The following is a 20453-nucleotide window of genomic DNA, read 5'->3' on the forward strand; positions in this document are numbered from 1 at the left end:
TAGAGCCTACAATTATTCGTTAAAAAAAGGCAGTTTGGAAAATACATTTAATAATATTAGCTTCCCCCTTTCTCCTCCCGCCCTCTTTTTTTTTAACCCCACTTTTAGTGCATTCATTTAAGCTGCAGCACTAAACTTGTCCAGAAAGCGTTAAGGACACTTACTTAAATTACTCCTCCATTATGTCAATTAGAGTGCTGCAATTCAGCCTAAACCAACAGGGAACACCACTCCAGGGTTCAGTTTAACTACAGCAGCTCAATGAGCCTGCGAGCACCAGGCTGGTGCTGTACCTGTCCCTTCCCTCTGCCTCTGCGAGAAAAACCTCCTCTTCCTCATGCAGAGCAACGTGACTCTCAGAGCTCATCCTGGCCGTGCAGAGGTAGCTTTATCCCTCACTTCACCGTGGGAAGGGTGTAGTGACAGCAAGGCCCTTTCAGCTGCTGCCCACCGAGCTTCCAATCTGTGTTTAAAACAAAGCAGATCTGGTTTTTAAAATCAAGCTTGTATGTATTTATTCACTGCCAATAGCTCCTAAAACCTGGATCCTGTCTGACTCATCAATGACCATCTCTCTTAGGATGGAAGGCTGAGGGACCTGGGGCATTTTAGCCTAGAGATCTCATCAATGCTGATCAGTATTAAAGGGTGGGCGCCAGGAGGATGGGACCAGGCTTTGCTCAGTGGTGCCCAGTGACAGGACAAGGGGTAGCAGGCCAAAACCTGAGCATCTAAACATGAGGAGGAACTTCTTTAGGGGTGGCAGAGCACTGGAACAGGCTGATCAGACTTGTCCCTGTGCAATCTTCTCTAGGTAACCCTGCCTTGCCAGGGGGGTTGGACTCGATCTCCAGAGCTGCCTTCTAATCCCAACCATTCTACCCAACCATTACTATCCTCCCCAGACATTGAGAGCACCTAGAATCATGAAGCAGTCTCTACAATTCAACGTGCCATCAAAATCGGGAAGGTTCCTGTCACCACACTTCAGAGGCTTGCTAAGAGGTACTGCAGTCAGTTACTCCTGGAAATCAGCACCACATCAGCAAAGCAACTGCACTTCCACCACACTGAGAAGAAAGACCTCTGTGTGTGCAGAACTCCACACTTCCACCTGCAGCAGTAACAACCACCACCCAGCAGCCTTTCCACCTAGGCAGAGAAGTGCCATTTATTTAAATAATCTCTGATCTGGGTCTTCTTGTACAAAAACAAATTCTTCAAGAGGGGTGTGGCAATTTGCTGGCCAACAGCTTCTTTCACACGTGTAAACCAGAACAGTTCCAAATTCCACCGACAGATCTAAAACCAAAGCAATAAAGGTATGAAAAATGACATCACCCAAGGCTGTTTATTGTGACCTGCGATCTTCGCCTTTCAAAAAGGATCTGCCATATTCAGTCTCTCTTTTCTCATTTTAAAGATTTTAAAGCAAGCTTACCCTGACTTTCCAAAGAGGTTCTTAAATGACTGCAATCTTATCTGACAATAGTTACCATTTTTCAAGGCAATAAATTCCTCCCCGTGGCACAGAATTGTCTGTATTGCTGTCATTGATGTTCACTGGTGAGTGGATGAAGTTGCAGTCACAGAGCCTCCATAAACTAGAGTTACATCTTTTGCTTAGTGAAATCTCTAATGGAAACAGTGGATTCTATTCAGTCGACTCCAAGGACACTGAGCTGTTGGACTGTGTCCAGAGAAGGGGAACCAAGCTGGTGAAGGGTCTGGAGCACAGGGCTGGTGAGGAGCAGCTGGAGGTGTTGAGATCTCATTGCTCTCTGCAGCTCCCTGAAGGGAAGTTGCAGTAAGGTGGGGTTGAGCTCTTCTCTCTAGTATCAGATGATAGCAGGAGAGGAAATGGCCTGAAATTGTGCTAGGGGAGGGTTAGGAAAAAAGCCTTTGCTGCAAGAGTGGTCAGGGATTGGAACAGGCTGCCCAGGGAGGTGGTGGAGTCACCATCCCTGGAGGTGTTCCAGAAACGTGCTCCCATGGCACTTGGAGACATGGTCTAATGGCCACGGTGGTGGCTGGTTTATGGTTGGACTCAATGATTTTAGAGGGCTACTCCAAGCCAAACAATTCTAAGATGATGACTGCAGTTACACAGCTCAGTGCATGTGGTTAGCAAGCACCAATCCAAACTGCAGTTCACTGAACTCTACTGAGAAGGTGACTGTTTCTAGTACACACTCGGTAAGTCAAAGGTCGACACCTGAATCACTCTGGAGCATGCTGACCAGCGCTGGCATCAGCTGAAACTCAAATACTCTGCTGCCTCCACAGCTGCTGCAGGCTGGAATGCCTCTGTCAATGTTGGCTGGAGGACATGTTATGAATAAAGGCTGGCCACCCCTAGAGTACCTAAGAGGAGAAAAGAAAGAAGCATTCCATTTTTCAACCTGAATTTCACAGGGAAACATACATCTTGGCAACAGTGCTCAGGATTCTGAAACCTCTGAACTTGCTTGAAGTACAAAACATTGCTATGAGACAAAAATCACTGCCAAAGCTTCAGATCACAGGACATTAGGGGTTGGAAGGGACCTCCATGGATCATCGAGTCTAACCCCTCTCCTCATAGCTGTGTTCTTTGGGAACAGAGTGGCTAGAGAGCAGCCAGGAGGAAATGGACCTGGGGGTGCTGGTAGATAATAGTTGAAGATGAGGCAGCAGTGTGCCCAGGTGGCCAAGAGAGCAAATGGCATCCTGGCCTGGATCAGGAACAGTGTGGTGTTCTGGAGGGCCTGTAGGCCCAAAAATAGGCTTATACATGCCTTGTCCTGCCTGGACACATTTGTCTGCCCACACCAGAGGTAAACACATAAACAAACACAAAGAAACACAACAGAGCTGGTGCCATAAAGTCTGGCCTGCCCAGCGCTGCCTGATTGTGTAACGTGGTTGTATAAGCCCATGTGGCCAGCTCATGTTTACTGGGTACAAGGCCCATGCTATCCCCGTATCTGGGAGATCCAGGCCTGTGGCCTTCGCCTATTATGGTAAGGTTTGGCTAACTGCCAACCTGAGTGGTAATTCTGGTGTCCAAAGGGCCATTAATCTTGGCCCACAATTGATAACCAGAGATACACAGGTAAACAACTTGCTTTTCTGCCTTGCTTCTGCTTTTGCTTATGCCTGCCTGCCTGTTCACCCACAGTGCTCACCCACAGTGCATCTACTTCTCTCTACGCAGACAGTCTCCCATGGGCTCGCAGCCAGCTGTGCACACCTATCTGCCGCTGCGGGGAGTTACCAGGACTAGATCCTGTATTGCCTGCCTCTATCTATGGAGCTCAGTCTCCCGTGCAGCCATGCACCCTACTGCACGCCCGCTGCCTTAGCACTGCCTGGTAGGCTCCACTGCTGCCGAGTTACCAGGAGCAGACCCTGGATTGTCTGCAGGTGATTGGCCTGTGTGGCCAGCGCGACACCGTGCTGAGACTGCACCACATCTGCCTCTGCACCTGAAGGTCCTGCCTAAGAATCCCTGGCTGGATGTTAGGAGGAAGTTGTTAGCAGAGAGACTGATTAGCATTGGAATGGGCTGCCCAGGGAGGTGGTAGAGTCGTCGTCCCTGGAGGTGTTGAAGCCAAGCCTGGCTGGGGCACTTAGTGCCATGGTCTGGTTGACTGGCCAGGGCTGGGTGCTAGGTTGGGCTGGCTGAGCTTGGAGCTCTCTTCCAACCTGGTTGGTTCTACGATACTGTTCTATGATTCTATTCTATCTCCCTGTTCCAACCAGATGGTCAGCACACCATACCTCAGGATCTGCTCAGGACACACAGATACTCTTTTCATAAATTTATGGAATGTGTGGTCCCTGCCTTTGACCTCACTCTTCTCATACTTTTCACCATCACCTTCACCTGCAAAACTGTAAGAAAACAAGAAAAGGAACACAATTTCCAGTAAGGATTTTGGTTAATATATGGATGATTTGAAATAAGCAATGGGTACTACAAATTCACATTAAACTATACCAAGTACACTAAAAGCACTTCTGCATGTTAAGAGGCAATTCCTGCAGGAGGTTGCAAGTGAGCATTTTACTTCTAGTCGGCTTACAATTACTACACAGTGCTTCAAGATTGAAATCCACCAGATCCCCACTTAATTCTTTAAAAAGTCACTCCTTTAGCAACCTCCCCTAAGATTAAGTAGTCTTTAAGTTTTGAATTGAACGTAATTAAAGTTCTGTGACTCTATAAAGATCAACAAAACTCAACAGGAACACCACTACTAAAAAGCATTCTATGTAGTTTTGGTTTCCCAAAAATTCAGAGTTGTCCCCAACTCAGGAGAAGTCACTGTAGGTGTTAAAACAACCAAAAGAGCAATGGCCTGGATATAAATGCTCACTGCCATCACTTAACATTGAACATATTTTTAGTAGCTACTCTGAAAAAATGGTTTTCAGACAATCTCTATGGAGTCTTTGTGAGTCTTACCATCACAGCCTTCTCTGGTTAAAATTCCTAGACAACTGATCTCTTAGAAGTGCAACTGGGACAGAAGAAAAACTTTAGCCTTGTAAAGGAAAACAACCCCCCAATGCTACAAGGTAAACTTTGCCACTTAGCATAAGTTGTTAAAACCACCTAGGTATGGCTCTGTCTGGAGCCCAAGGACATTCAGACTGTTCAGAGATGCACTTCTGAGTGACACAAACTTTGACAGAAGTGGGGGCACTGTTGTGTTCATCCTGCAGGACTCAGTTACAAACGAAACACGTTCAGGTTCAGTGAGAGATTTAGACTAGCCACCATCCCACACAAAACTACAGAACCCCTTCAGTTTCACCAGGAAATCCAGATCTGTTCTCACCTCTCTGACACCAGCTGCTCCAAATCAACACCCTCTCTCTGCTGATACTCCTTCAGTAGCTTATCGGCATGATCTGTATCAAGTAAACCTGTGTAGTCTTCCTCATCCACCACACTAATGTAAAAAGGCTGGAACAGAGGAGCTGAACTCTGTGCTGCCATTACTGCAGCCTGGCTGTCTGCAGGGGGTGTGCTCAGGGAATGGGGCCCATCAGTAGCTCCAGACAAGCACAGCCGTTGGAACTGGGATGCACACTCCAGCTCTCTGGACAAAGAGCTGCTCACCACTTCATTTAAGCCAAGCAGCTGGAGGGAGGCAGATGCAGGAGACTGTGCTCCATCACAGACTCCCCAGTCATCTGCTTCATCACACCAATCCTTTGCAGCAAAGTTTGATGCTTGTTTCTGAGAAGAACAAAGAAAGAGAAAAGAGAGAACATCATCAAGACCAGCTCCCATCAAGCACTTTGAATGCAGTTTGATAACAGGTAAGAGAACTAAACCCTTCACGTAACACTTAGAGTCTTCTCATTTTGTTGGTGTTGGAAAAGCTCTCTAAGACCATCCAGCCAAAGACCACCACGGCCACTAACCCGTGTCCAGTGGCACTCACCACCATACTTTGTGCAGCAGCAGTTATGGCACCAAACTTCTCAGAGAAGAGGAACTCCCTGGCTGTTGGAGGCCCTTTGTGCATCACGTTGGCAGACCCTGGCTGCTGCCAAGCCCATTGCCAGCCAGTTTGGGTGCATGCACCTGCACTTACTGCACCACAGGTAGGCTCAAAGGGCAGAACAGGAGGAAAACAACAAAAAGAATCATCCTTCTTCCACAAGCTCATTTCCCACAGACTACAACTCCACACTGGGAACGCATCAGTGGAATAAACACCTTCTGTCCATCGTGACTAGTTTGACAGCCATCCTCCTCTTTCATTCTTCTTAAATTTTTCTTGACAAGCAAAAATATCATACGAATATTGACCATAACTGAGGCAAATTAATAAAAACTGATGACATTTTAGAAACTGATTTAAATTAGAAAACAAAGAAAACAAAAAAAACCCCAAAGTAACCAAAGAAACCAGGCTCGTCCAATCCTTTGAAGGTGAAAAATAACTTTCAGGTAAAAGTGTTCAATATCCTTACTTGTGACCACAGCGCTGGACTGCAAGCTCCACTTCAAAACAAGGCACAACAGGAGGTTGACCTTCTAGGTCTCTAAGGGCGTCAAGCATTCCACAACCACATGGCCACATACCTGACTCCAAACTGACACACAGCACAGCTGCACAGCTTCTTGAGAGAGGTTCTGGTTACCAGAACAAGCAAAGTCACCCAACTCTGCTGCATTTTTAAGACCTGCCTCCTCAGCGCTGGGCGTCCGTGAGCACTGAGACACACGGCAGAGGCCAAGAAAGCAGTGTCCTGACGTACCTGCTTTATGCTGCAGTTTCGCCTTTCCTCTTCTTGTGTCTGCAGATAGTGGGAGCGCAGCACCTTCCAGCTTCACCCGCCCGAGTGAAAACAAAACCAGCACAGGTAAGAGAACAGAACCTTGGGGCCAAGCGAGGCGGACCGGTGGCAGCAGCGCTGCGCCCGTTCCCAGCCCAGCTCCCCAGCCCGCCCTCACCTCCGGGGCGCTCCCCAGCAGCCCTTGCCGGCGCAGGCGAAGACGTTGGCGACGCGGTGGCTGGGGGACCCCTCCAGCGGGCAGTAGACCTGCAGCAGGTGCGCCAGCGCCGCGCCGCACAGCCCGCAGCGCGGCCAGCCCGGCCGCACCGAGGGCACCCAGTCCTGAAAAGCCAACGGCACAGCTACGGCCGGAGAGGCTCGGAGGCCGCCCAGCGCCTCCGCCGCCCATCCCGGGGAGGCCTCTCCGTCTCCGCAGCCATCCCCTCCCGAGCCCTCCCCAGCCGTACCGCGGAGCCGCCCAGCTTGTTGGTGGCCCAGGCAGGAGCCTGTGCGCCTCCCCGGCACGGCCCCGCCATGGCAGCATCGCGCAGCCCCAGCAGCACGGGCGCCCCGGCCGCCATGGCGGCAGCGCCCGGCCCCGCTACGGCAGCCGACAGTGGACACGCGTCCTCAGGGTTGTACGCCGCCCGGCGACGGCGCGGTGGGAACCGGGGCTCGGCAGCTCCGCGACTCACCGCCACCTCCTGGGCAGCTGGAGTGGCTCCGCCGGGCTCGGCGGCTCCTCTGCAGTCATTAAAACCAGAGGCAGCTGGGTTTGGCTTTGGCGTGGCAACTAAGCAAGTGTGGGGACTTACCGGAGAGTAAAGCGAGTCCAGCGCCCCGGAGCCGTTCTGCCGAGCCGAGAGTGGCCCGCAGCAGAGCAGCGGATGGCGGCGAGCTCAGCGTGAGCGCTGCCGCACGGCTGGCTGGGGCTGATTCGCGGAAAAGCTACAACAATACCAACATTTCTTATTTTACTAGAACATTCTTAAATCTTATCAGTGCCCAAATGCAAACGACGCGGCCCGAGAAGGGCTTTGCTTCCATCCCAAGTCCAAAGGGCTCTCGACCCCAAAGCTGCTGTCATCAGTGCGACCTGCTTTTACAGAGCTGGAGTCTGAACATTGAGCTAAAGCTGGCTGGTGCTGAACTCGTAACCGTGTGCTGGACTGTCTGATAAACAAATAGCAGCGCAAGCACAGCGCTGGTGCCGCAGCGCTCCTCCGTACGGCTCCGTGAGCAGCAGGCTTGCAGCAGCTCCAAGGGGAACTACGCTGATACCTGCCCCGGTGCCACCAGACATGGTATGCTTCCTGCTTTCCCTGCGTGGAAACCGAGACAAGACAAACAGAAACGGAGTCTTTTTTGGCGAGTTTGCACAGACTTCTCTCACTCGCTCAGCCCTACACCTGGCTCTCGGCCGAGGGACAGCACCAGCGACAGTTTGTAGTTCTGCTCGCCAGCTCTTGCTGCTTTTTCTCTTAAGCACTGAACCACTGCAGCTGATAGCAGGTGCTGAGCACAGGGGCAGAAGAACCTCCCTTGTCCTGCTGGCCACACTGCTCCTGAGCCAGCCCAGGATGCCATTGGCTCTGCTGCCCACCTGGGCACACTGCTGCCTCATCTTCAGCTACTCTCTACCAGCACCCCCAGCTCCCTCTCTGCCTGGCTGCTCTCAGACACTAGTGACAGCTGCCAACTGGCTGTGGCACCATTCACCACCACTCTCTGGGCCCAGCCTTCCAGCCAGTTCTTGGCCAATATCAGAGTGAATCTGTCCAAGCCACGAGCTGCCAGCTGTGCCAGGAGCTTGTTGTGGTAGATGGTGTCAAAGGCTTTGCTGCAGTCCAGGTAGACTCCATCCACAGCCTGCCCCACATCCAGCAGCAGGTAATCTCATCATAAGAGGAGATCAGGTTGGTTAGGTAGAACCTGCCCTTCCTAAACCCATGCTGGCTAAGCCTGATCCCTTGGCCATCCTGTAAGTGTTTTGTGATGGCACTCAAAATGACCTGTTCCATGCCCTTGCCTGGCACTGAGGTCAGGCTGCCAGGTCTGTAATTTCCCAGTTCCTCCTTCAGGGCCACCCACTATGTCCAGAGCTGCTCAAAGACAAAGAGAGAAAAAAGCAGAAGCCTTTGAAATGCAAGCCTGAGGAGTGTAAGCCCCGAGTAATAAAACAGGCTTCTGATTTTCAAGGTGGGCCTAGAGGCAATGCTGATCTGCCAACATGCAGTGAGCAACATCATAACTTTGCTTTCCCCTCTGCCCTGCCACCAGTGCTTTCTACGCCCAGCCAGTGAAAGCTGAACTCTTCACCAGGAAGGGTTAAATAAAGAAGAGATCATCACACCTCAGAGCAGTCTGTGGAAACCCTAGAGCCCTGCTACTCAGGCTCTGCAAAGAAAGCTGCAAAATTCCCATCTGAAACCCTTCAAGCTGAAGCAAGCTGGGCACATTTCTGGCTTCTTGGATATATTTTAACCTCTTGTAGTTAATGAAACCTGTTTCTATTTAGTGAAGGAAAAGGGAGTTCCAGAAAAATCAAAAGTAGTATTTATTTAGAACAGTTCACAAACCAAGAAGCAAGCAGAGGTTTTCTGTCCTCATTTGTGAAATGTCAAGCCCATCTCACAGATGTTTTTCTGATGGATGCTCTGCTCCCCACAAGTTACTTCCAATGAAGGAAGGTGGAGAGAGGCTGTGAGAACAACTGACCATTCCCTTCTGAAAGAAGAGGGCAATAAGCATAGAGAGTAGTCTGACACTTGTGATACATTCTGCACAGACAATTTCTTAGAGCTGTCAATCTATTTCCCAATCTCCCCCTCATTCTCACTTCTCACAGAAGGGTTCTGCAGCTGTGATATCCACTGACATTACTGATAACCACTCCACAGGGTCTTTTTTCAGCCTGAAAGATAGTGGGTTTGTTAGATAGCAAAGTTTAGCTGCACCAACATTCCAGATTTCCTTGATTCCCTCCTTTCATTATGATCTTACGACCAGATTACAGAGTAGGGAGTTTGTGGTGGCTTTTAAAGAGCCAACAGCATGAAGCTCTCAAATGAACTGGAGAGAAACCAGAATTACATTTGGAGAGAGAGATACAGAAAGGAATTACAAAGCAGATGCAACATCCATAGCGACCCCCTTGAATTTTCCCCCACCCAAAACTAAATCTGTAATCCCCAGTGCTCCAATCCTTCCCCCACTCAATGCCTCTGCCATCCATGGGCCTAAGCACGAGCCTCTGGAGGCCCCAGAACAGACCTACTGCTTGCATGTCTGTCCTGAGAAAAGCAGCTCCCGCCAGACACAGGGCTGGAGGAGGAGGACAGGAAAGCGACCTGGCCTCAATGTGAGTTTATAAAGAGAGAGCAGAATTAGGGGATTCAATTACAATTTTCCAGTCCCTAGAGGATTTTTAACCCTGTAGTTCCCAACCTGGACAGAGTTAGGAGATGGTTGTTAAGCTCTGCACACTGGCAAACTCAATCAGTGTTACTGCGGCTTTCAAATGCACGCCGTGCCCTCACCACGCTCACAAATCTGTGTGTTCTCTCCTTTCATCCACCCTCTGCTTCATGAGCTGTATCCAAAACTCCATTTTGCCTTCTTTCAGTTTCTTGGATGCTTTTTGCACGAGGTCTATTTCCAGGTAGTTTTCATCCTGATCATACTGAGGCCAATGGACCAGGTCTTCTCCGTTGGGATTTCTGGAAATCATACCATGAAAAGTTAACTTTCCATTTGCCTCTCGATTGTTCTGTGACTGCTGGGGTTGAGGGCACTTCAGAACACCAACAGGAGCTGACATTACGTGACTCTAGTACTTGAATAGTTGGATTTAGCAAAAGAGTCAGCAGTGGAGTAGCCAAAGGTTAATGGCTCTCAGTACTTTTGGATCTAAAAACACATTGCAGGTGGATTTACTCTTTTGGAAATCCAGCAGTGACTCCAAGAATCCACAGACCTCTTTTTTAAAGAGAGGGGCACTGAGGATAGGAATTTGGGGTGTATTTTCACTTGCTAGTGGCAGCAAGAATACAGCATGTCTGCTGCCCACTACTACTTCATGGTAAGAAGCTGTAAAACAGAACAAAGTTGTGTGGTTTTTTTGTCTGCAGAGTCATTTAAAAGGTTCTTCTTGGAATCATTAAGAATGGAAATAATTTACTTCAATATCTGTCTTAAACTCTGCCAGATTTGTAGGTTCCACCATATAAGTATGGCTTCAGGCATGTATGAGTCTTTCAGGCAGCACAGACACAACTAGAGCTGTAATTCATAGCTTGACAGAATGGTTTGGGTCAGGAGGGACCTTGAAGATCATCCAGTTCCAACAACCCTGCTATGGGCAGGGACACCTCCTACTGGACCAGATTGCTCAAGGCCTCATTCCACCTGACCTTGAACACCTCCAGGGAGGCAGGCACCCACAAGCTGGCTGCTCCCCTTGCTGCAGGGTTGGTGCATAATCAGCGTTATGGTTCTTACCCATTTTTAGCGAAGTTAGTCCAGTATCTCATAACAGTTCTGCTAAGTTTGCTTTCCTCTTCTGTAGCCTGCCCTGCACAGTGAAAGATGAAACAGCAACACTGAAAACTCAATAAACACAAGAGTAGCAGCCTCATCAGTTCCAATAGCTGTCATCAGCTCTACTTGTTAGTCTGGGTGATGAGAGTTTTACTCAAGCAGAGCCCTAGGAGAGGACTGCAGTGGACTACTAAAGGCAGAAAGTGTTCATGGTGCTGGTGCTTCTAAGAGACAAAGTCTACCCTAAAGCCCCCCAGCAAGTGAAGTGCACAGCAGTGCTGTCTCAGAAGGAACACTGCAGCAAGCATGGATACGTCACCGGCTAAGAAGGGCTTTCCAAAGACAAAGGCAATCTCCGCTGCGTGATCTGCTTTCACGAACTCTGGCACCACTCCTGCCATTGAGCTGGGCCGATGCTGAAATTCATAGAAGTAGACCTGGTTGCCAGCATCTAGTAGAAAATGTACAACAGAGCGTTAGTCTAAGGGCTGAAAGCACCTGCCACCAAAGAAGATCGACAGCTCAGGGTTGGGCCTGATGTTCTTAGAGGTCCTTTCCAACCTTAATGCATCTATAAGAGAAACTTCCAGTACAGCTGTTTTGATAAAACGGAACCACTCTCAGTTCCTTGGATAATGAAGCATGGTGCATGCTGTCCACAAACATGTCCCAGGATGGAACTCCATAGTTCTGCTAGGAGATGCTGAGTTAGAGACTCACCTCTATGGTATCTGGCCACTTCAATGGATGGAGCAACAAACATGAAGTCTCCTATGGCATCGAGGAGGCCATCTCGCACCTCAGCGCGGTTTTCCGTCTTCCCAATGTACTCCTTGTATACTTGGTCAGCAATTTCAGAACTGCCAGCCTGAAATGAACAAGGGAAATACTTCTTGTAGTGCTGATGAATATTGCAAGGAGTAACAGCACTGAGTGTGCCATCTGCACGTCCCTGGCTAGGCAGAGAAAATCCTCAGCTGTACCAGTGTGGCTCAGAGCTGAAATTGGGCAGTTAACACAGCTACCAAAATATAGATGCTCCCAGGGAAAAGAGGTTTGCAAGGTCTAAAGATCAAACATCTTTAAGCATCACTCAGTGATGCAGAAATCCTGTTGGATTCCATGCAAATCAGTTCTTTTTGTGAGTGGCCATAATTTATGCCCTTTCAGAGCAAGCCTGGGCTCTGCCTTTCCAAGGCCATGATGGGTGTCTGCGACACTGAATGATCCACTCCAAGTCCTGGCCATGTTTGTAAAATCCTTAATTCTTGCCTCATTGTGCTGGTTTGAGGCAGTTTGGAATATTTTGATGAGAGAAATTAGGTGACAGGCTGTGAAAAGGAAACAATGCTGATGTCTACTGCACTCACAGGCTTGCTGAGATGTATAAAAGCAAGGACACAAACATAGGTAAGAGAGTCTCTGTCTGTCGGAGTAGGCATCTGTGCTTTTCTCCCTGGGCTTTTGCTGTGTAATCCAACTAATTCTGCTTCTAACGCCCCTTGCTGATCCTCCAAACTCACCTTGCACATAAGGCAAACTCTGGGGCAAGGGAGAGAGGTGGAAGGGAGGTTGGGAGCCCCTCCTGGGGACTCTGATTTCTGGGAGGGCTGCTGTGTTTCTCTATTACCTTTAACTTGTCTATTTCTATATATAGCTGTATATATGGTAAATCTCTGCTTGTATCTCGTGCCAAGCTGTGAATATAAAGCTCCAGTCTTTAACTTCCAGCCAGCTGAGTCTAGTTTGGGTGATTTCACAAGAGTGGGGGGGCAGGTAACACCCAAACCATCACACTAATATTCTGAGGCTTTCTATGTTTAGTAATTTTGGGAGGGCACAAAATCATAGAATCATAGAATCATAGAATCAACCAGGTTGGAAGAGACCTCCAAGATCATCCAGTCCAACCTAGCACCTGTAAATGACAGGGAAGCTAACCTCAAGAAAACTGAGTGTAGGTCCCTGTGCCACTTTAAACACCTCAGGTGATCCCTTCTAGACTCCAGCTACTGCTTAAGACAGGTGTATTCTGTAGGTCTTGTGTCATCCCAGCTGGTACCATGTGTGTCTAGGGTGTCTAAAACATCACAAGAGACCTATGTGTAGGTACCTGACTCACTGCTGGATTTGCACAGAGCTCTTTAAAAAGAAAGGCATTCAGGGTAGCAATTTGGGAGGCATTTTCAGCTGCTAGTGGCACGAGGAGTACACCAGATCTACTACTGCCCATCACTACCTCATGGTAGGAGCGTGTCAAAGGGCAAAGTTTGCTTCTGAAGTATAACCCTCTGGGAGCACAAATGCAGAACCAGAGCAGTGAAGAAGCAGCACTTGGTGATCCTGAAAATGGTTTCTCACCTTAAAGGTGAATACCAAGATGTTCTTCAAAAGCTGATATGCAACATCTTTGTCCAGACCATCAGTGAAATCAGGGAGGTTCATCAGCAGCTGCATGGTAGAGAGAATCAGTTTTGTTAGAATAGGTCCTGTTAACAAAATGGTGTCTAAGTAACAACATCAAGAGTCACTTACCTTAGGAAGTCCCCATGCAAACTCACAGTTATTTACTCCTATTATGTATGGGACTGGATTGATCATTTTTTCAGATAGTAATTCCATGGGGCTCTTTGGGAAAAACACACCATCTGGACAGCTATTGGCAAACACAGAATGCTGAGAGAGGGAAAAGGAAAGCTTCATTAATAACACACATTTTGCTTCTAGGAAAAAAAATACAATCAGATTTTTACTGTAGTTCCAAAGCAAATCTGACTAATTGCCAGGTTGAAAAGGAAGAAGTAGCAGTATTGAAGCCATCTCTGCAGTTTCTCTGACAGATTTTGTGCACTAGGCAGAAGATTCAGTGAAGATCAGCATTGTATTTTCAATGTTTGTGAGACATAGGTGATGGTGTCCAATTTTCATCTTAGCTCAATCCTGTTATGGATGTGTGGAGCACTGGAGGGGGAAATAACTTCTGTGTTGAAACTGCAAAGGGAGGTGGAAGCCAGAACTGTGAGCAGACACAGTATATTGCATTCATCAATTTCCAGGTTCCCCAGGAGAAACTGTGGTATTTCTCACACTCCTTTCCTCTCTCTAGTAGAGCATGCCAGCCAAACACAAGGAGCTCAGAGTCCTTGGAGGATGAAAGGGAAGGAACCTGTTCACATGTCAGGGATGTCAGATGTCACACTCACTTCCAGTTCTCCCAGAGGTACAACACACAAGTAGCACACTCTGTTATGGTAAGATCTGAGAGGTCACTTCAATGCAAGAAGTGTAATTTCACCTACCAATTTTACTGTTGTCTCTATTAGCTCTTCTCCTGTTTTTCCTCTCAAGCACTCCACCATTGCAGCTGAACTGGATTTGTCACAGCCAAAGGCAGCAGCAATTTCCTGCAATCCATAAAAACCAAAATGACTCCCTTTTTCATCTACTTCCCATAGAAGGCTCCATGTGCCACTGAGCCTGAGATTCTAGCAGGAGAGAGTCTAAACCTCTGCACAAGGACCATTGAAGCCAGAGGTTCCAGCTGCAGAGGCAGGGAACAGGGAGCCCTCATAACCACTCACACTGTGGGCTGAGCAGAAGGACAAAACATATGGCTCCAAAACAGTTAGACAGGGAACTACCACAGACTCCTAGAATGACTCAGGTTGGAAAGGACCTCAGAGATCCTCTGCTCCAACCTCCCCACCGAGGGTAAGGACAGCTCTCAATTAGACCTGGCTGCTCAAGGCCTCATCCAGCCTGGCCTTGAACACCCCCAGGCAGGAGGCAGCCACAGCCCCCCTGAGCAGCCTATTGCAGAGTCTCACCACCCTTGTACTGAAGAACTTCTTCCTCAGCTCCAGTCTAACCCTGGTCTGCTTCAGCTTCAAACCATTCCCCCTTGTCCTGTCTCTAGACATCCTGATGAACAGTCCCTCTGCAGCCTTCCTGCAGGATCCCTTCAGGGATTGGAAGGCAGCTCTAAGATCCCCCCAGAGTCTCTCAGACCCCCAGCTCCCCCAGCCTGTTATCTGCACACAGAAATGCTGTCTTCAAGGAGTGTGGTCAGAGTCTCACAAGAAGAAATAAAGCTGTTTCTGGAATTCAACAGTTTAAGATGTGCAAAACTACCTGGAATAAACCATGGCTGTTACCACAAAATACCCACTCGTGCTTCCTCCTGGGGCTGGCCAGTGAACAGCATCCTGACAGCAGTGCCACTCTCTGAAATGGCCTTGTGGAACAAGCCCTTCGCCAGGGGGGATAAGATCTGTGAAAGAGCAGGAGCAAACATTACCAGCATGACAAACATTATGCTCTGCCCTTTGGACTGCAGCATCAGGAATTAATAACAAATGTCCTAAGAGCATTAAGTCTGCAGCCTCTGCTGGTAGCCACGCAAAGGGCTTTGGCAGTGCTCTCAGGGACGAGCTCACACCTGCCTGTTCCCTTCCCAGAACACCTTGCCTCATGGAACAGCAGCGCAAGCCAGAGATGGATTTTGGCTGTGCCCAAGACAGCCTGGCTGTGCTGCAGAAGGGGAGTGGAGAACGACTGGCCAAAGGGCAGGAACCTAGGAGACAGGACTTCTATCACATGTATGCCTGAACCCTGGCTTCATGTTGCGATCTGTCATAGAATCACTGAATGGTTTGGGTTGGAAGGGTCATCCAGTTCCAACCTCCTGCCACAGACAGGGACACTTCCCACTAGCGCAGCTTGCTCAAGGCTTCATCCAACCTGGCCTTAAACAGTTCCAGGGACAAGGCATCCACAGCTTCTCTGGGCAGCCTGTTCCAGTGTCTGAGCACTTTTGCAGCAAAGAGCTTTCCTAATCTCCAACCGAAGCCTCCCCTGGCAGAGTTTCAGGCCATTTCCTCTCATTCTATTTGCTATCAGATCCTCACTTTTCTCTGACTGACTTCTCATGCAAGTATTAAAAGTGAATGTGGACAGTGTTGTTTTTTCTCCCCTAAGTAATTAAATTCAACATTACTGTGAACTTACAAGAGCAGAAACACTGACTCCTCCTGCAGATTCTCCAAAAATAGTGACAGATCCTGGGTCTCCTCCAAAATGGATGATGTTCTCCTGAATCCATCGCAGAGCTGCTACTTGATCTAAATACCCCCAGTTGCCACGGGCATGTTGATCACCAGTGCTGCACAGAAAGAACAGAGTTGCTTAAATGCTCAGCACTAGAGCAAAAAAAAAAAGGCAGGGAGAAAACATCTCTGGTGTAAGAAACCAGCTGCCATTCTCTACACAGAGCTTCTCTACACAACTGGAGAAATGAATGACTCAAAGTGTTGAGATTGGAGCAGCAACTGAACAAGAACAGACTTGGAAGCTGACCTGTTCCCAGCTCTTGCACGTGTAGTTAGGAAATGCAGAGTTGGTTTGCATAAGCAAGTATCTGCACGTCAAGGCTTTGCACACAGCATTCTGGAAGTCACTCAGCAAAAACAGAGCTAAGAGAGCTTACCTAAAATAGCCAGTAATACCCAGCCTGTACTGAATTGTTACAACCACCACGTTGTCAAAGGCTGCTAGTGCTGAACCATCGTAGGATGAAGCGGCTCCGAAAACTAACGCACCTCCATGGATCCATACGAGGACCTGGAATGACAAAACCAGGCACCACGAGGCACAGAGAAGAGCTCCCAGTGAGAGAAATCAAATATAAATCAAAAGATCACATTTTGTGCTGTTTCCTTCCTGACTCTTTCAGATTTCTTTTCACAAACCATAGAATGGGTTGGGTAGGACCTTAAGGATCATCCAGCTCCAACCTCCCTGAAGTGGGCAGGGATACCTCCCTCTAGCTCAGGTTGCTCAAAATTGCAATGAAATCTTCTTTGTAAAACCAGATTCCGTTGGTCTGGTAAACCTCAGCAAATATTTACTGGGGCAAAGAGTGTAACCTGATCAATCATCATTACAGACCAGCACCTCCAAGCCTGCAATTAGCATAGGCTGTAGGTTTGCAGGGAAATGATTTTGCTAGAGGATTTATGATTCTGCTTACAGGCAACTTCTCTGGTGCCTCTGTAGAAACAGGTGCATACACATTGAGGTATAAGCAATCCTCAGACACTTGGAGAACAACTTTTTCTTTTCTGTTAGTAATAAGATCCGAAAAAAATTGTCCTCTGACTTTATCCTGCAGGCACCTGAAGACAGGAGAAAGCAACACAGAAATCATTAAAACCTCAAAGCTGTCAGGTGCATTGTTTTTTGTTCTTCTGCGACAAGCTGCAGTCCAGAAACTGATCTCTAATACTCTTCTGGGTTACTTGCAACACAAAACATCAAATATTTTTTTCACTTAATGTATTTTCTTCCTTTGACCTGGTGTGAAGGAGGGGCTGTATAAAGGAGCCACAGCCTGCAGCAGCACAGCGAGATGCAGCTCTGCTTTTGCTTGTATCCAGTTACAGAAATGTGGCTATAAATCACTTCAGTGACACTGCACCTTCATTATTTTACATCTTCAAGGACTTTTTGGATTGTACTGATAAGTATGAGGCTTGAGGCACTAAGCAAGGGCAGTGGAACACACAGAGTAAGCTCTGCTTTCCTTATGTGGCCTGTTAAGTGTGAGACTTGCTCCCTATTTGTTTTTGTTCTAGTATTTCACTCCAACATTTCCTCAGCGTCTGCCTCTGCTCCAAAGCTACACAGTTTGTAAACATTGCAAAATGCTGCCAAACCAGAACATTCCTGGCAAAGTGCCAGTCCATATGAGTTGGTAGTTGATCACTGATACCTATTTTCAACCAAAAGAGCAGCTTACAGAGATGTCTTTAGAAATGCAGTCAATCTAACAGCTGTAGGTGGTAAGGAGATGGCCCCAAGGAACTGATCTTTGAGGCTTGTGATTGCCCTGCACATCAGTGTCCTGGCATTGCACATAGTATAAAAGCATATAAAGGATGAGTGGGTTTGTCACTCTTACATTGGTGGGTAGGAAGTGGCATCTCTGACTCCTTTCCACGGCTCGGGTGGCTGAGGTTCAGAAAACCTCAGTGGTCCAAGTGGAGGCTTAGCAAAAGGAAGTCCCAAGAAGACATTGACACTCTTCTCAGCTGCATCTACTCGGAACTGGTACCCTCGGACTCTCCCGTATTTGGTCTCCGCTTCTGGTTGCTCTGATTTCTGCCCTGGGGCACATGAGCACAAAAATCCCCTTGCTGGTTTATTTGTATTTGCAGATTTACACACATCCCTCTTCTTTGCTTAATTTCTTTTCATACAGAAGGCTTCAGCAAACTCCAACCAGGAGAGCTAGCATTACTTCAGCCTTCTTTCGGAGCGGCTTGTCTATCTAATTCCCTCAGGTTTATCACCTGCCTTCTCTTACTGTGCACGTACATACATTAAGAATTGCATATAGGTCTTAGTGCTTTTCGGTCCAGGTCGTTAGCTAAAAGTCCAATAAATTGCCCTCATTAAGAAGTGGCATCTCCTGTGTAAGCAAAGATCTGTGAGCAAGCAAAATCTACTCTGGACCCTTTGCTAGCACACATGGCCAAAAGAAAAAGCTTCTACCATACCTGAGAACAGTCTGGCATATACAGACACTGCTGACGTGCAATAAAGGTAAACCATGGAACCATGAAGATTAGGTAAGATTAATCATTGCAGATCAGTGTGAAAGTTCTCAACGCCAAGTTATCAGTGTGGTAAGAGGAGGTTGCTCTGCTGCAGCAGACAAGGGCTTGGGACAGGAATTAGATTTTGCCATTTGCAAACCAAACAAAAAGGCAAATAAAATGAAACGACTGAAAATAGGTCACAAAAAGTAATTAAGAGCTACCAGCTAGCCAGAGTCAGTTTCTGTGTAGCACGGGGGTTTCCCAGCCGTCGGAGAAAGCTGGGATGATGCACACTGGCTCTGCCCCCTTAGGAAAAACCTCTTTCGAAGCTTACCAGTAGCTAGCAGCGCTGTGCTCCCAACGCTGAGAATCAAGGAGAGCAGTGTCAAGTCCTTTCCAGTTGCCATGTTGCAAGACGGTCAAATATTTACCTGCTAGCTGCTGCCTTTTATACCCCGTCGAGTCGAGCTGTTACGCAAGGCGAGCGCTGAGCCCGGAAGGCAGGAGCGGAGCCGTGGCCAGTGCAGTGCCTATCTCGCACTCCTCCCCGGGCACCGCAGGGCGGCTCGGCTGGGGAGGGCAGCAGGGATACCGGCCTGGCTCAGCAGCCCCGCCAGTTTCATGCTGCCTCCCTAGTGCTCCTTACAAATCATCGTCACACATTTTCAGGCATCAGCTCTGTGCTTTAAGTCGTTTTGAAGAGTCTTCTGCACCAGGAAGCTTGCCCTGTTGCTGCACCACTACTCACTTGCGGGGGAAAATGGGGATTTCCTCTGCAAGGCTGCACAGTGAAGGCGCCAGGAAGGGAACTACACTTGGGCTTTGCTACGGCTGTTTGCTTCATTTCGTTTGACCGAAACCACACAAGAAAAATCTTCCTTTCCTAGAAGGGGGACACCCCTCGTCACACTCAGCCCTGCCCCTTCAGGGAGGTTTGTCTGGCAGCTGACACGATACCTGACTTCTGCAACAATGAAGAGCTGACTTCTCAACCTTTGTACTCTGAGAACAACATCGAAGTGTTTGGGTGGTTACAACATTTGTAACGCCCTGAAAAAACAGGAGAGACCGTGGGCTTCTGTGTGGACTCAATTTGTCGTGGGAACTTCACAGGAGGAAGAGGGAAGAGACGAGAGGTGGCTGAAGAGAAACAAAAGAGATTTTTCAGCCCACCTTAACTACGAGGTTGTGGTTTCCAGAAGCTCTGGACTCTGCCTTTCTTTTTCTTTTGCAAGGCTCAGTAGCTCTTGCCTCAGAGAGGCTGCTTTGCAATTTTATTTCATGAGCATTGTCAGCTGCTTCTATAGATTTACTTACTGCTTGCATCTTTCTTTGCCACTAAGGAGGCCGTAGAGGCTCACAGCCAACAAATCAGTTCAGCACACACTTTATGCACCTTGTAGTTATGTCCTAGGGCTGTGCCTGTGGACTTTACTCCATGTCTTACTCAGGAGATCTGCACAAGTGTGATTTACAGCCCTGGTAGGTGAGCCCCAGCCAACTTTAACCTGAACTGCTTAGAGAGCAATGTGTTCTCAGGAACCTCTTTCTTGTTTCTCAGGCGTGAGGTTCATGATGCTAAAGGTCCATAGAGGTGGTCTGAGATTGCTCTGCACTGCTGTGGATGTACAGTCCACGTGGAGTTGAGAGGTGTGTTGAGATTACAGTGAGGGTGGTGAGACACTGGAGCAGGTTGCCCAAGGAGGTTGTGGATGCCCTTTCCCTGGAGGTATTGAAGGCCAGGTTGGACAAGGCCTTGTGCAACCTGGGCTAGTGGAAGGTGTCTCTGCCCATGGCAGGGGGTTGGAAATGCATGATCTTCAAGGTCCTTTCCAACCTAAAACATCCTAGGAATGTCTGACTCTGTGTATGCACTGTCAGCTGGAAGGAGTGCAAATGATGGAGTTTACAATTACCTCTTACCTTCATCTGTGTGACAAAGGTTTCCTAGGAGCCCAGGGCAGAAGTAGTGTGCAGCAGTGAATTCTGTACTCTGCTGCTCGTTTGAATGCTGCAGCAAATTCTGTCTCCACTTTC

The 20453-nt window shown here is 48.3% G+C and overlaps 2 protein-coding genes across 3 annotated transcripts; both read right to left on the reverse strand.

The window, feature by feature from the left end:
* Nucleotides 1–1145: 1145 nt before the first annotated feature.
* PDCD2L (programmed cell death 2 like) lies at nt 1146–6898 on the reverse strand. The gene is made up of 7 exons (XM_064159902.1): nt 6747–6898; nt 6458–6621; nt 6262–6331; nt 4827–5230; nt 3763–3876; nt 2216–2364; nt 1146–1302 (listed from the first exon to the last, which is right to left on the reverse strand). Exons 1-7 carry the CDS (start codon nt 6858–6860, stop codon nt 1172–1174), a joined length of 1146 nt encoding a protein of 381 aa, XP_064015972.1. The 5' UTR covers nt 6861–6898; the 3' UTR covers nt 1146–1171.
* Nucleotides 6899–8812: 1914 nt separating this feature from the next.
* On the reverse strand, nt 8813–19038 carry LOC135184296 (fatty acyl-CoA hydrolase precursor, medium chain-like). 2 transcript variants are annotated; one of them, XM_064159903.1, is made up of 14 exons: nt 18751–19038; nt 17777–17981; nt 16847–16991; nt 16304–16437; nt 15826–15979; nt 14987–15088; nt 14118–14222; nt 13354–13494; nt 13180–13269; nt 11539–11686; nt 11138–11269; nt 10780–10852; nt 9828–9998; nt 8813–9193 (listed from the first exon to the last, which is right to left on the reverse strand). In XM_064159903.1, exons 1-14 carry the CDS (start codon nt 18821–18823, stop codon nt 9115–9117), a joined length of 1752 nt encoding a protein of 583 aa, XP_064015973.1. In that variant the 5' UTR covers nt 18824–19038; the 3' UTR covers nt 8813–9114. The 2 variants fall into 2 exon arrangements, with proteins under 2 accessions (XP_064015973.1, XP_064015975.1); XM_064159905.1 differs by having other exon boundaries at nt 9106–9193; nt 9819–9998.
* Between the last annotated feature and the right edge of the window lie 1415 nt (nt 19039–20453).

Source organism: Pogoniulus pusillus, chromosome 20 (assembly GCF_015220805.1).
Source record: "Pogoniulus pusillus isolate bPogPus1 chromosome 20, bPogPus1.pri, whole genome shotgun sequence".
In the NCBI taxonomy this organism is placed as follows: domain Eukaryota; kingdom Metazoa; phylum Chordata; class Aves; order Piciformes; family Lybiidae; genus Pogoniulus; species Pogoniulus pusillus.

Bases quoted from the DNA above. Each gene is read 5' to 3' on its own strand.
- PDCD2L (XM_064159902.1), bottom strand. From the start codon at position 6,860: ATGGCGGCCGGGGCGCCCGTGCTGCTGGGGCTGCGCGATGCTGCCATG. The intron at 3,877-4,826 runs GTGAGAACAGAT...GTTTTCTTACAG, and splicing joins GAGCAGCTGGTGTCAGAGAG to TTTTGCAGGTGAAGGTGATG. The intron at 2,365-3,762 runs GTATGGTGTGCT...TTCTCCTCTTAG, and splicing joins TGTCCTGAGCAGATCCTGAG to GTACTCTAGGGGTGGCCAGC.
- LOC135184296 (XM_064159903.1), bottom strand. From the start codon at position 18,823: ATGGCAACTGGAAAGGACTTGACACTGCTCTCCTTGATTCTCAGCGTT. The intron at 16,992-17,776 runs GTAAGAGTGACA...TCCTGTCTTCAG, and splicing joins GCCACTTCCTACCCACCAAT to GTGCCTGCAGGATAAAGTCA. The intron at 16,438-16,846 runs GTAAGCAGAATC...TTGTCATTCCAG, and splicing joins AGGCACCAGAGAAGTTGCCT to GTCCTCGTATGGATCCATGG.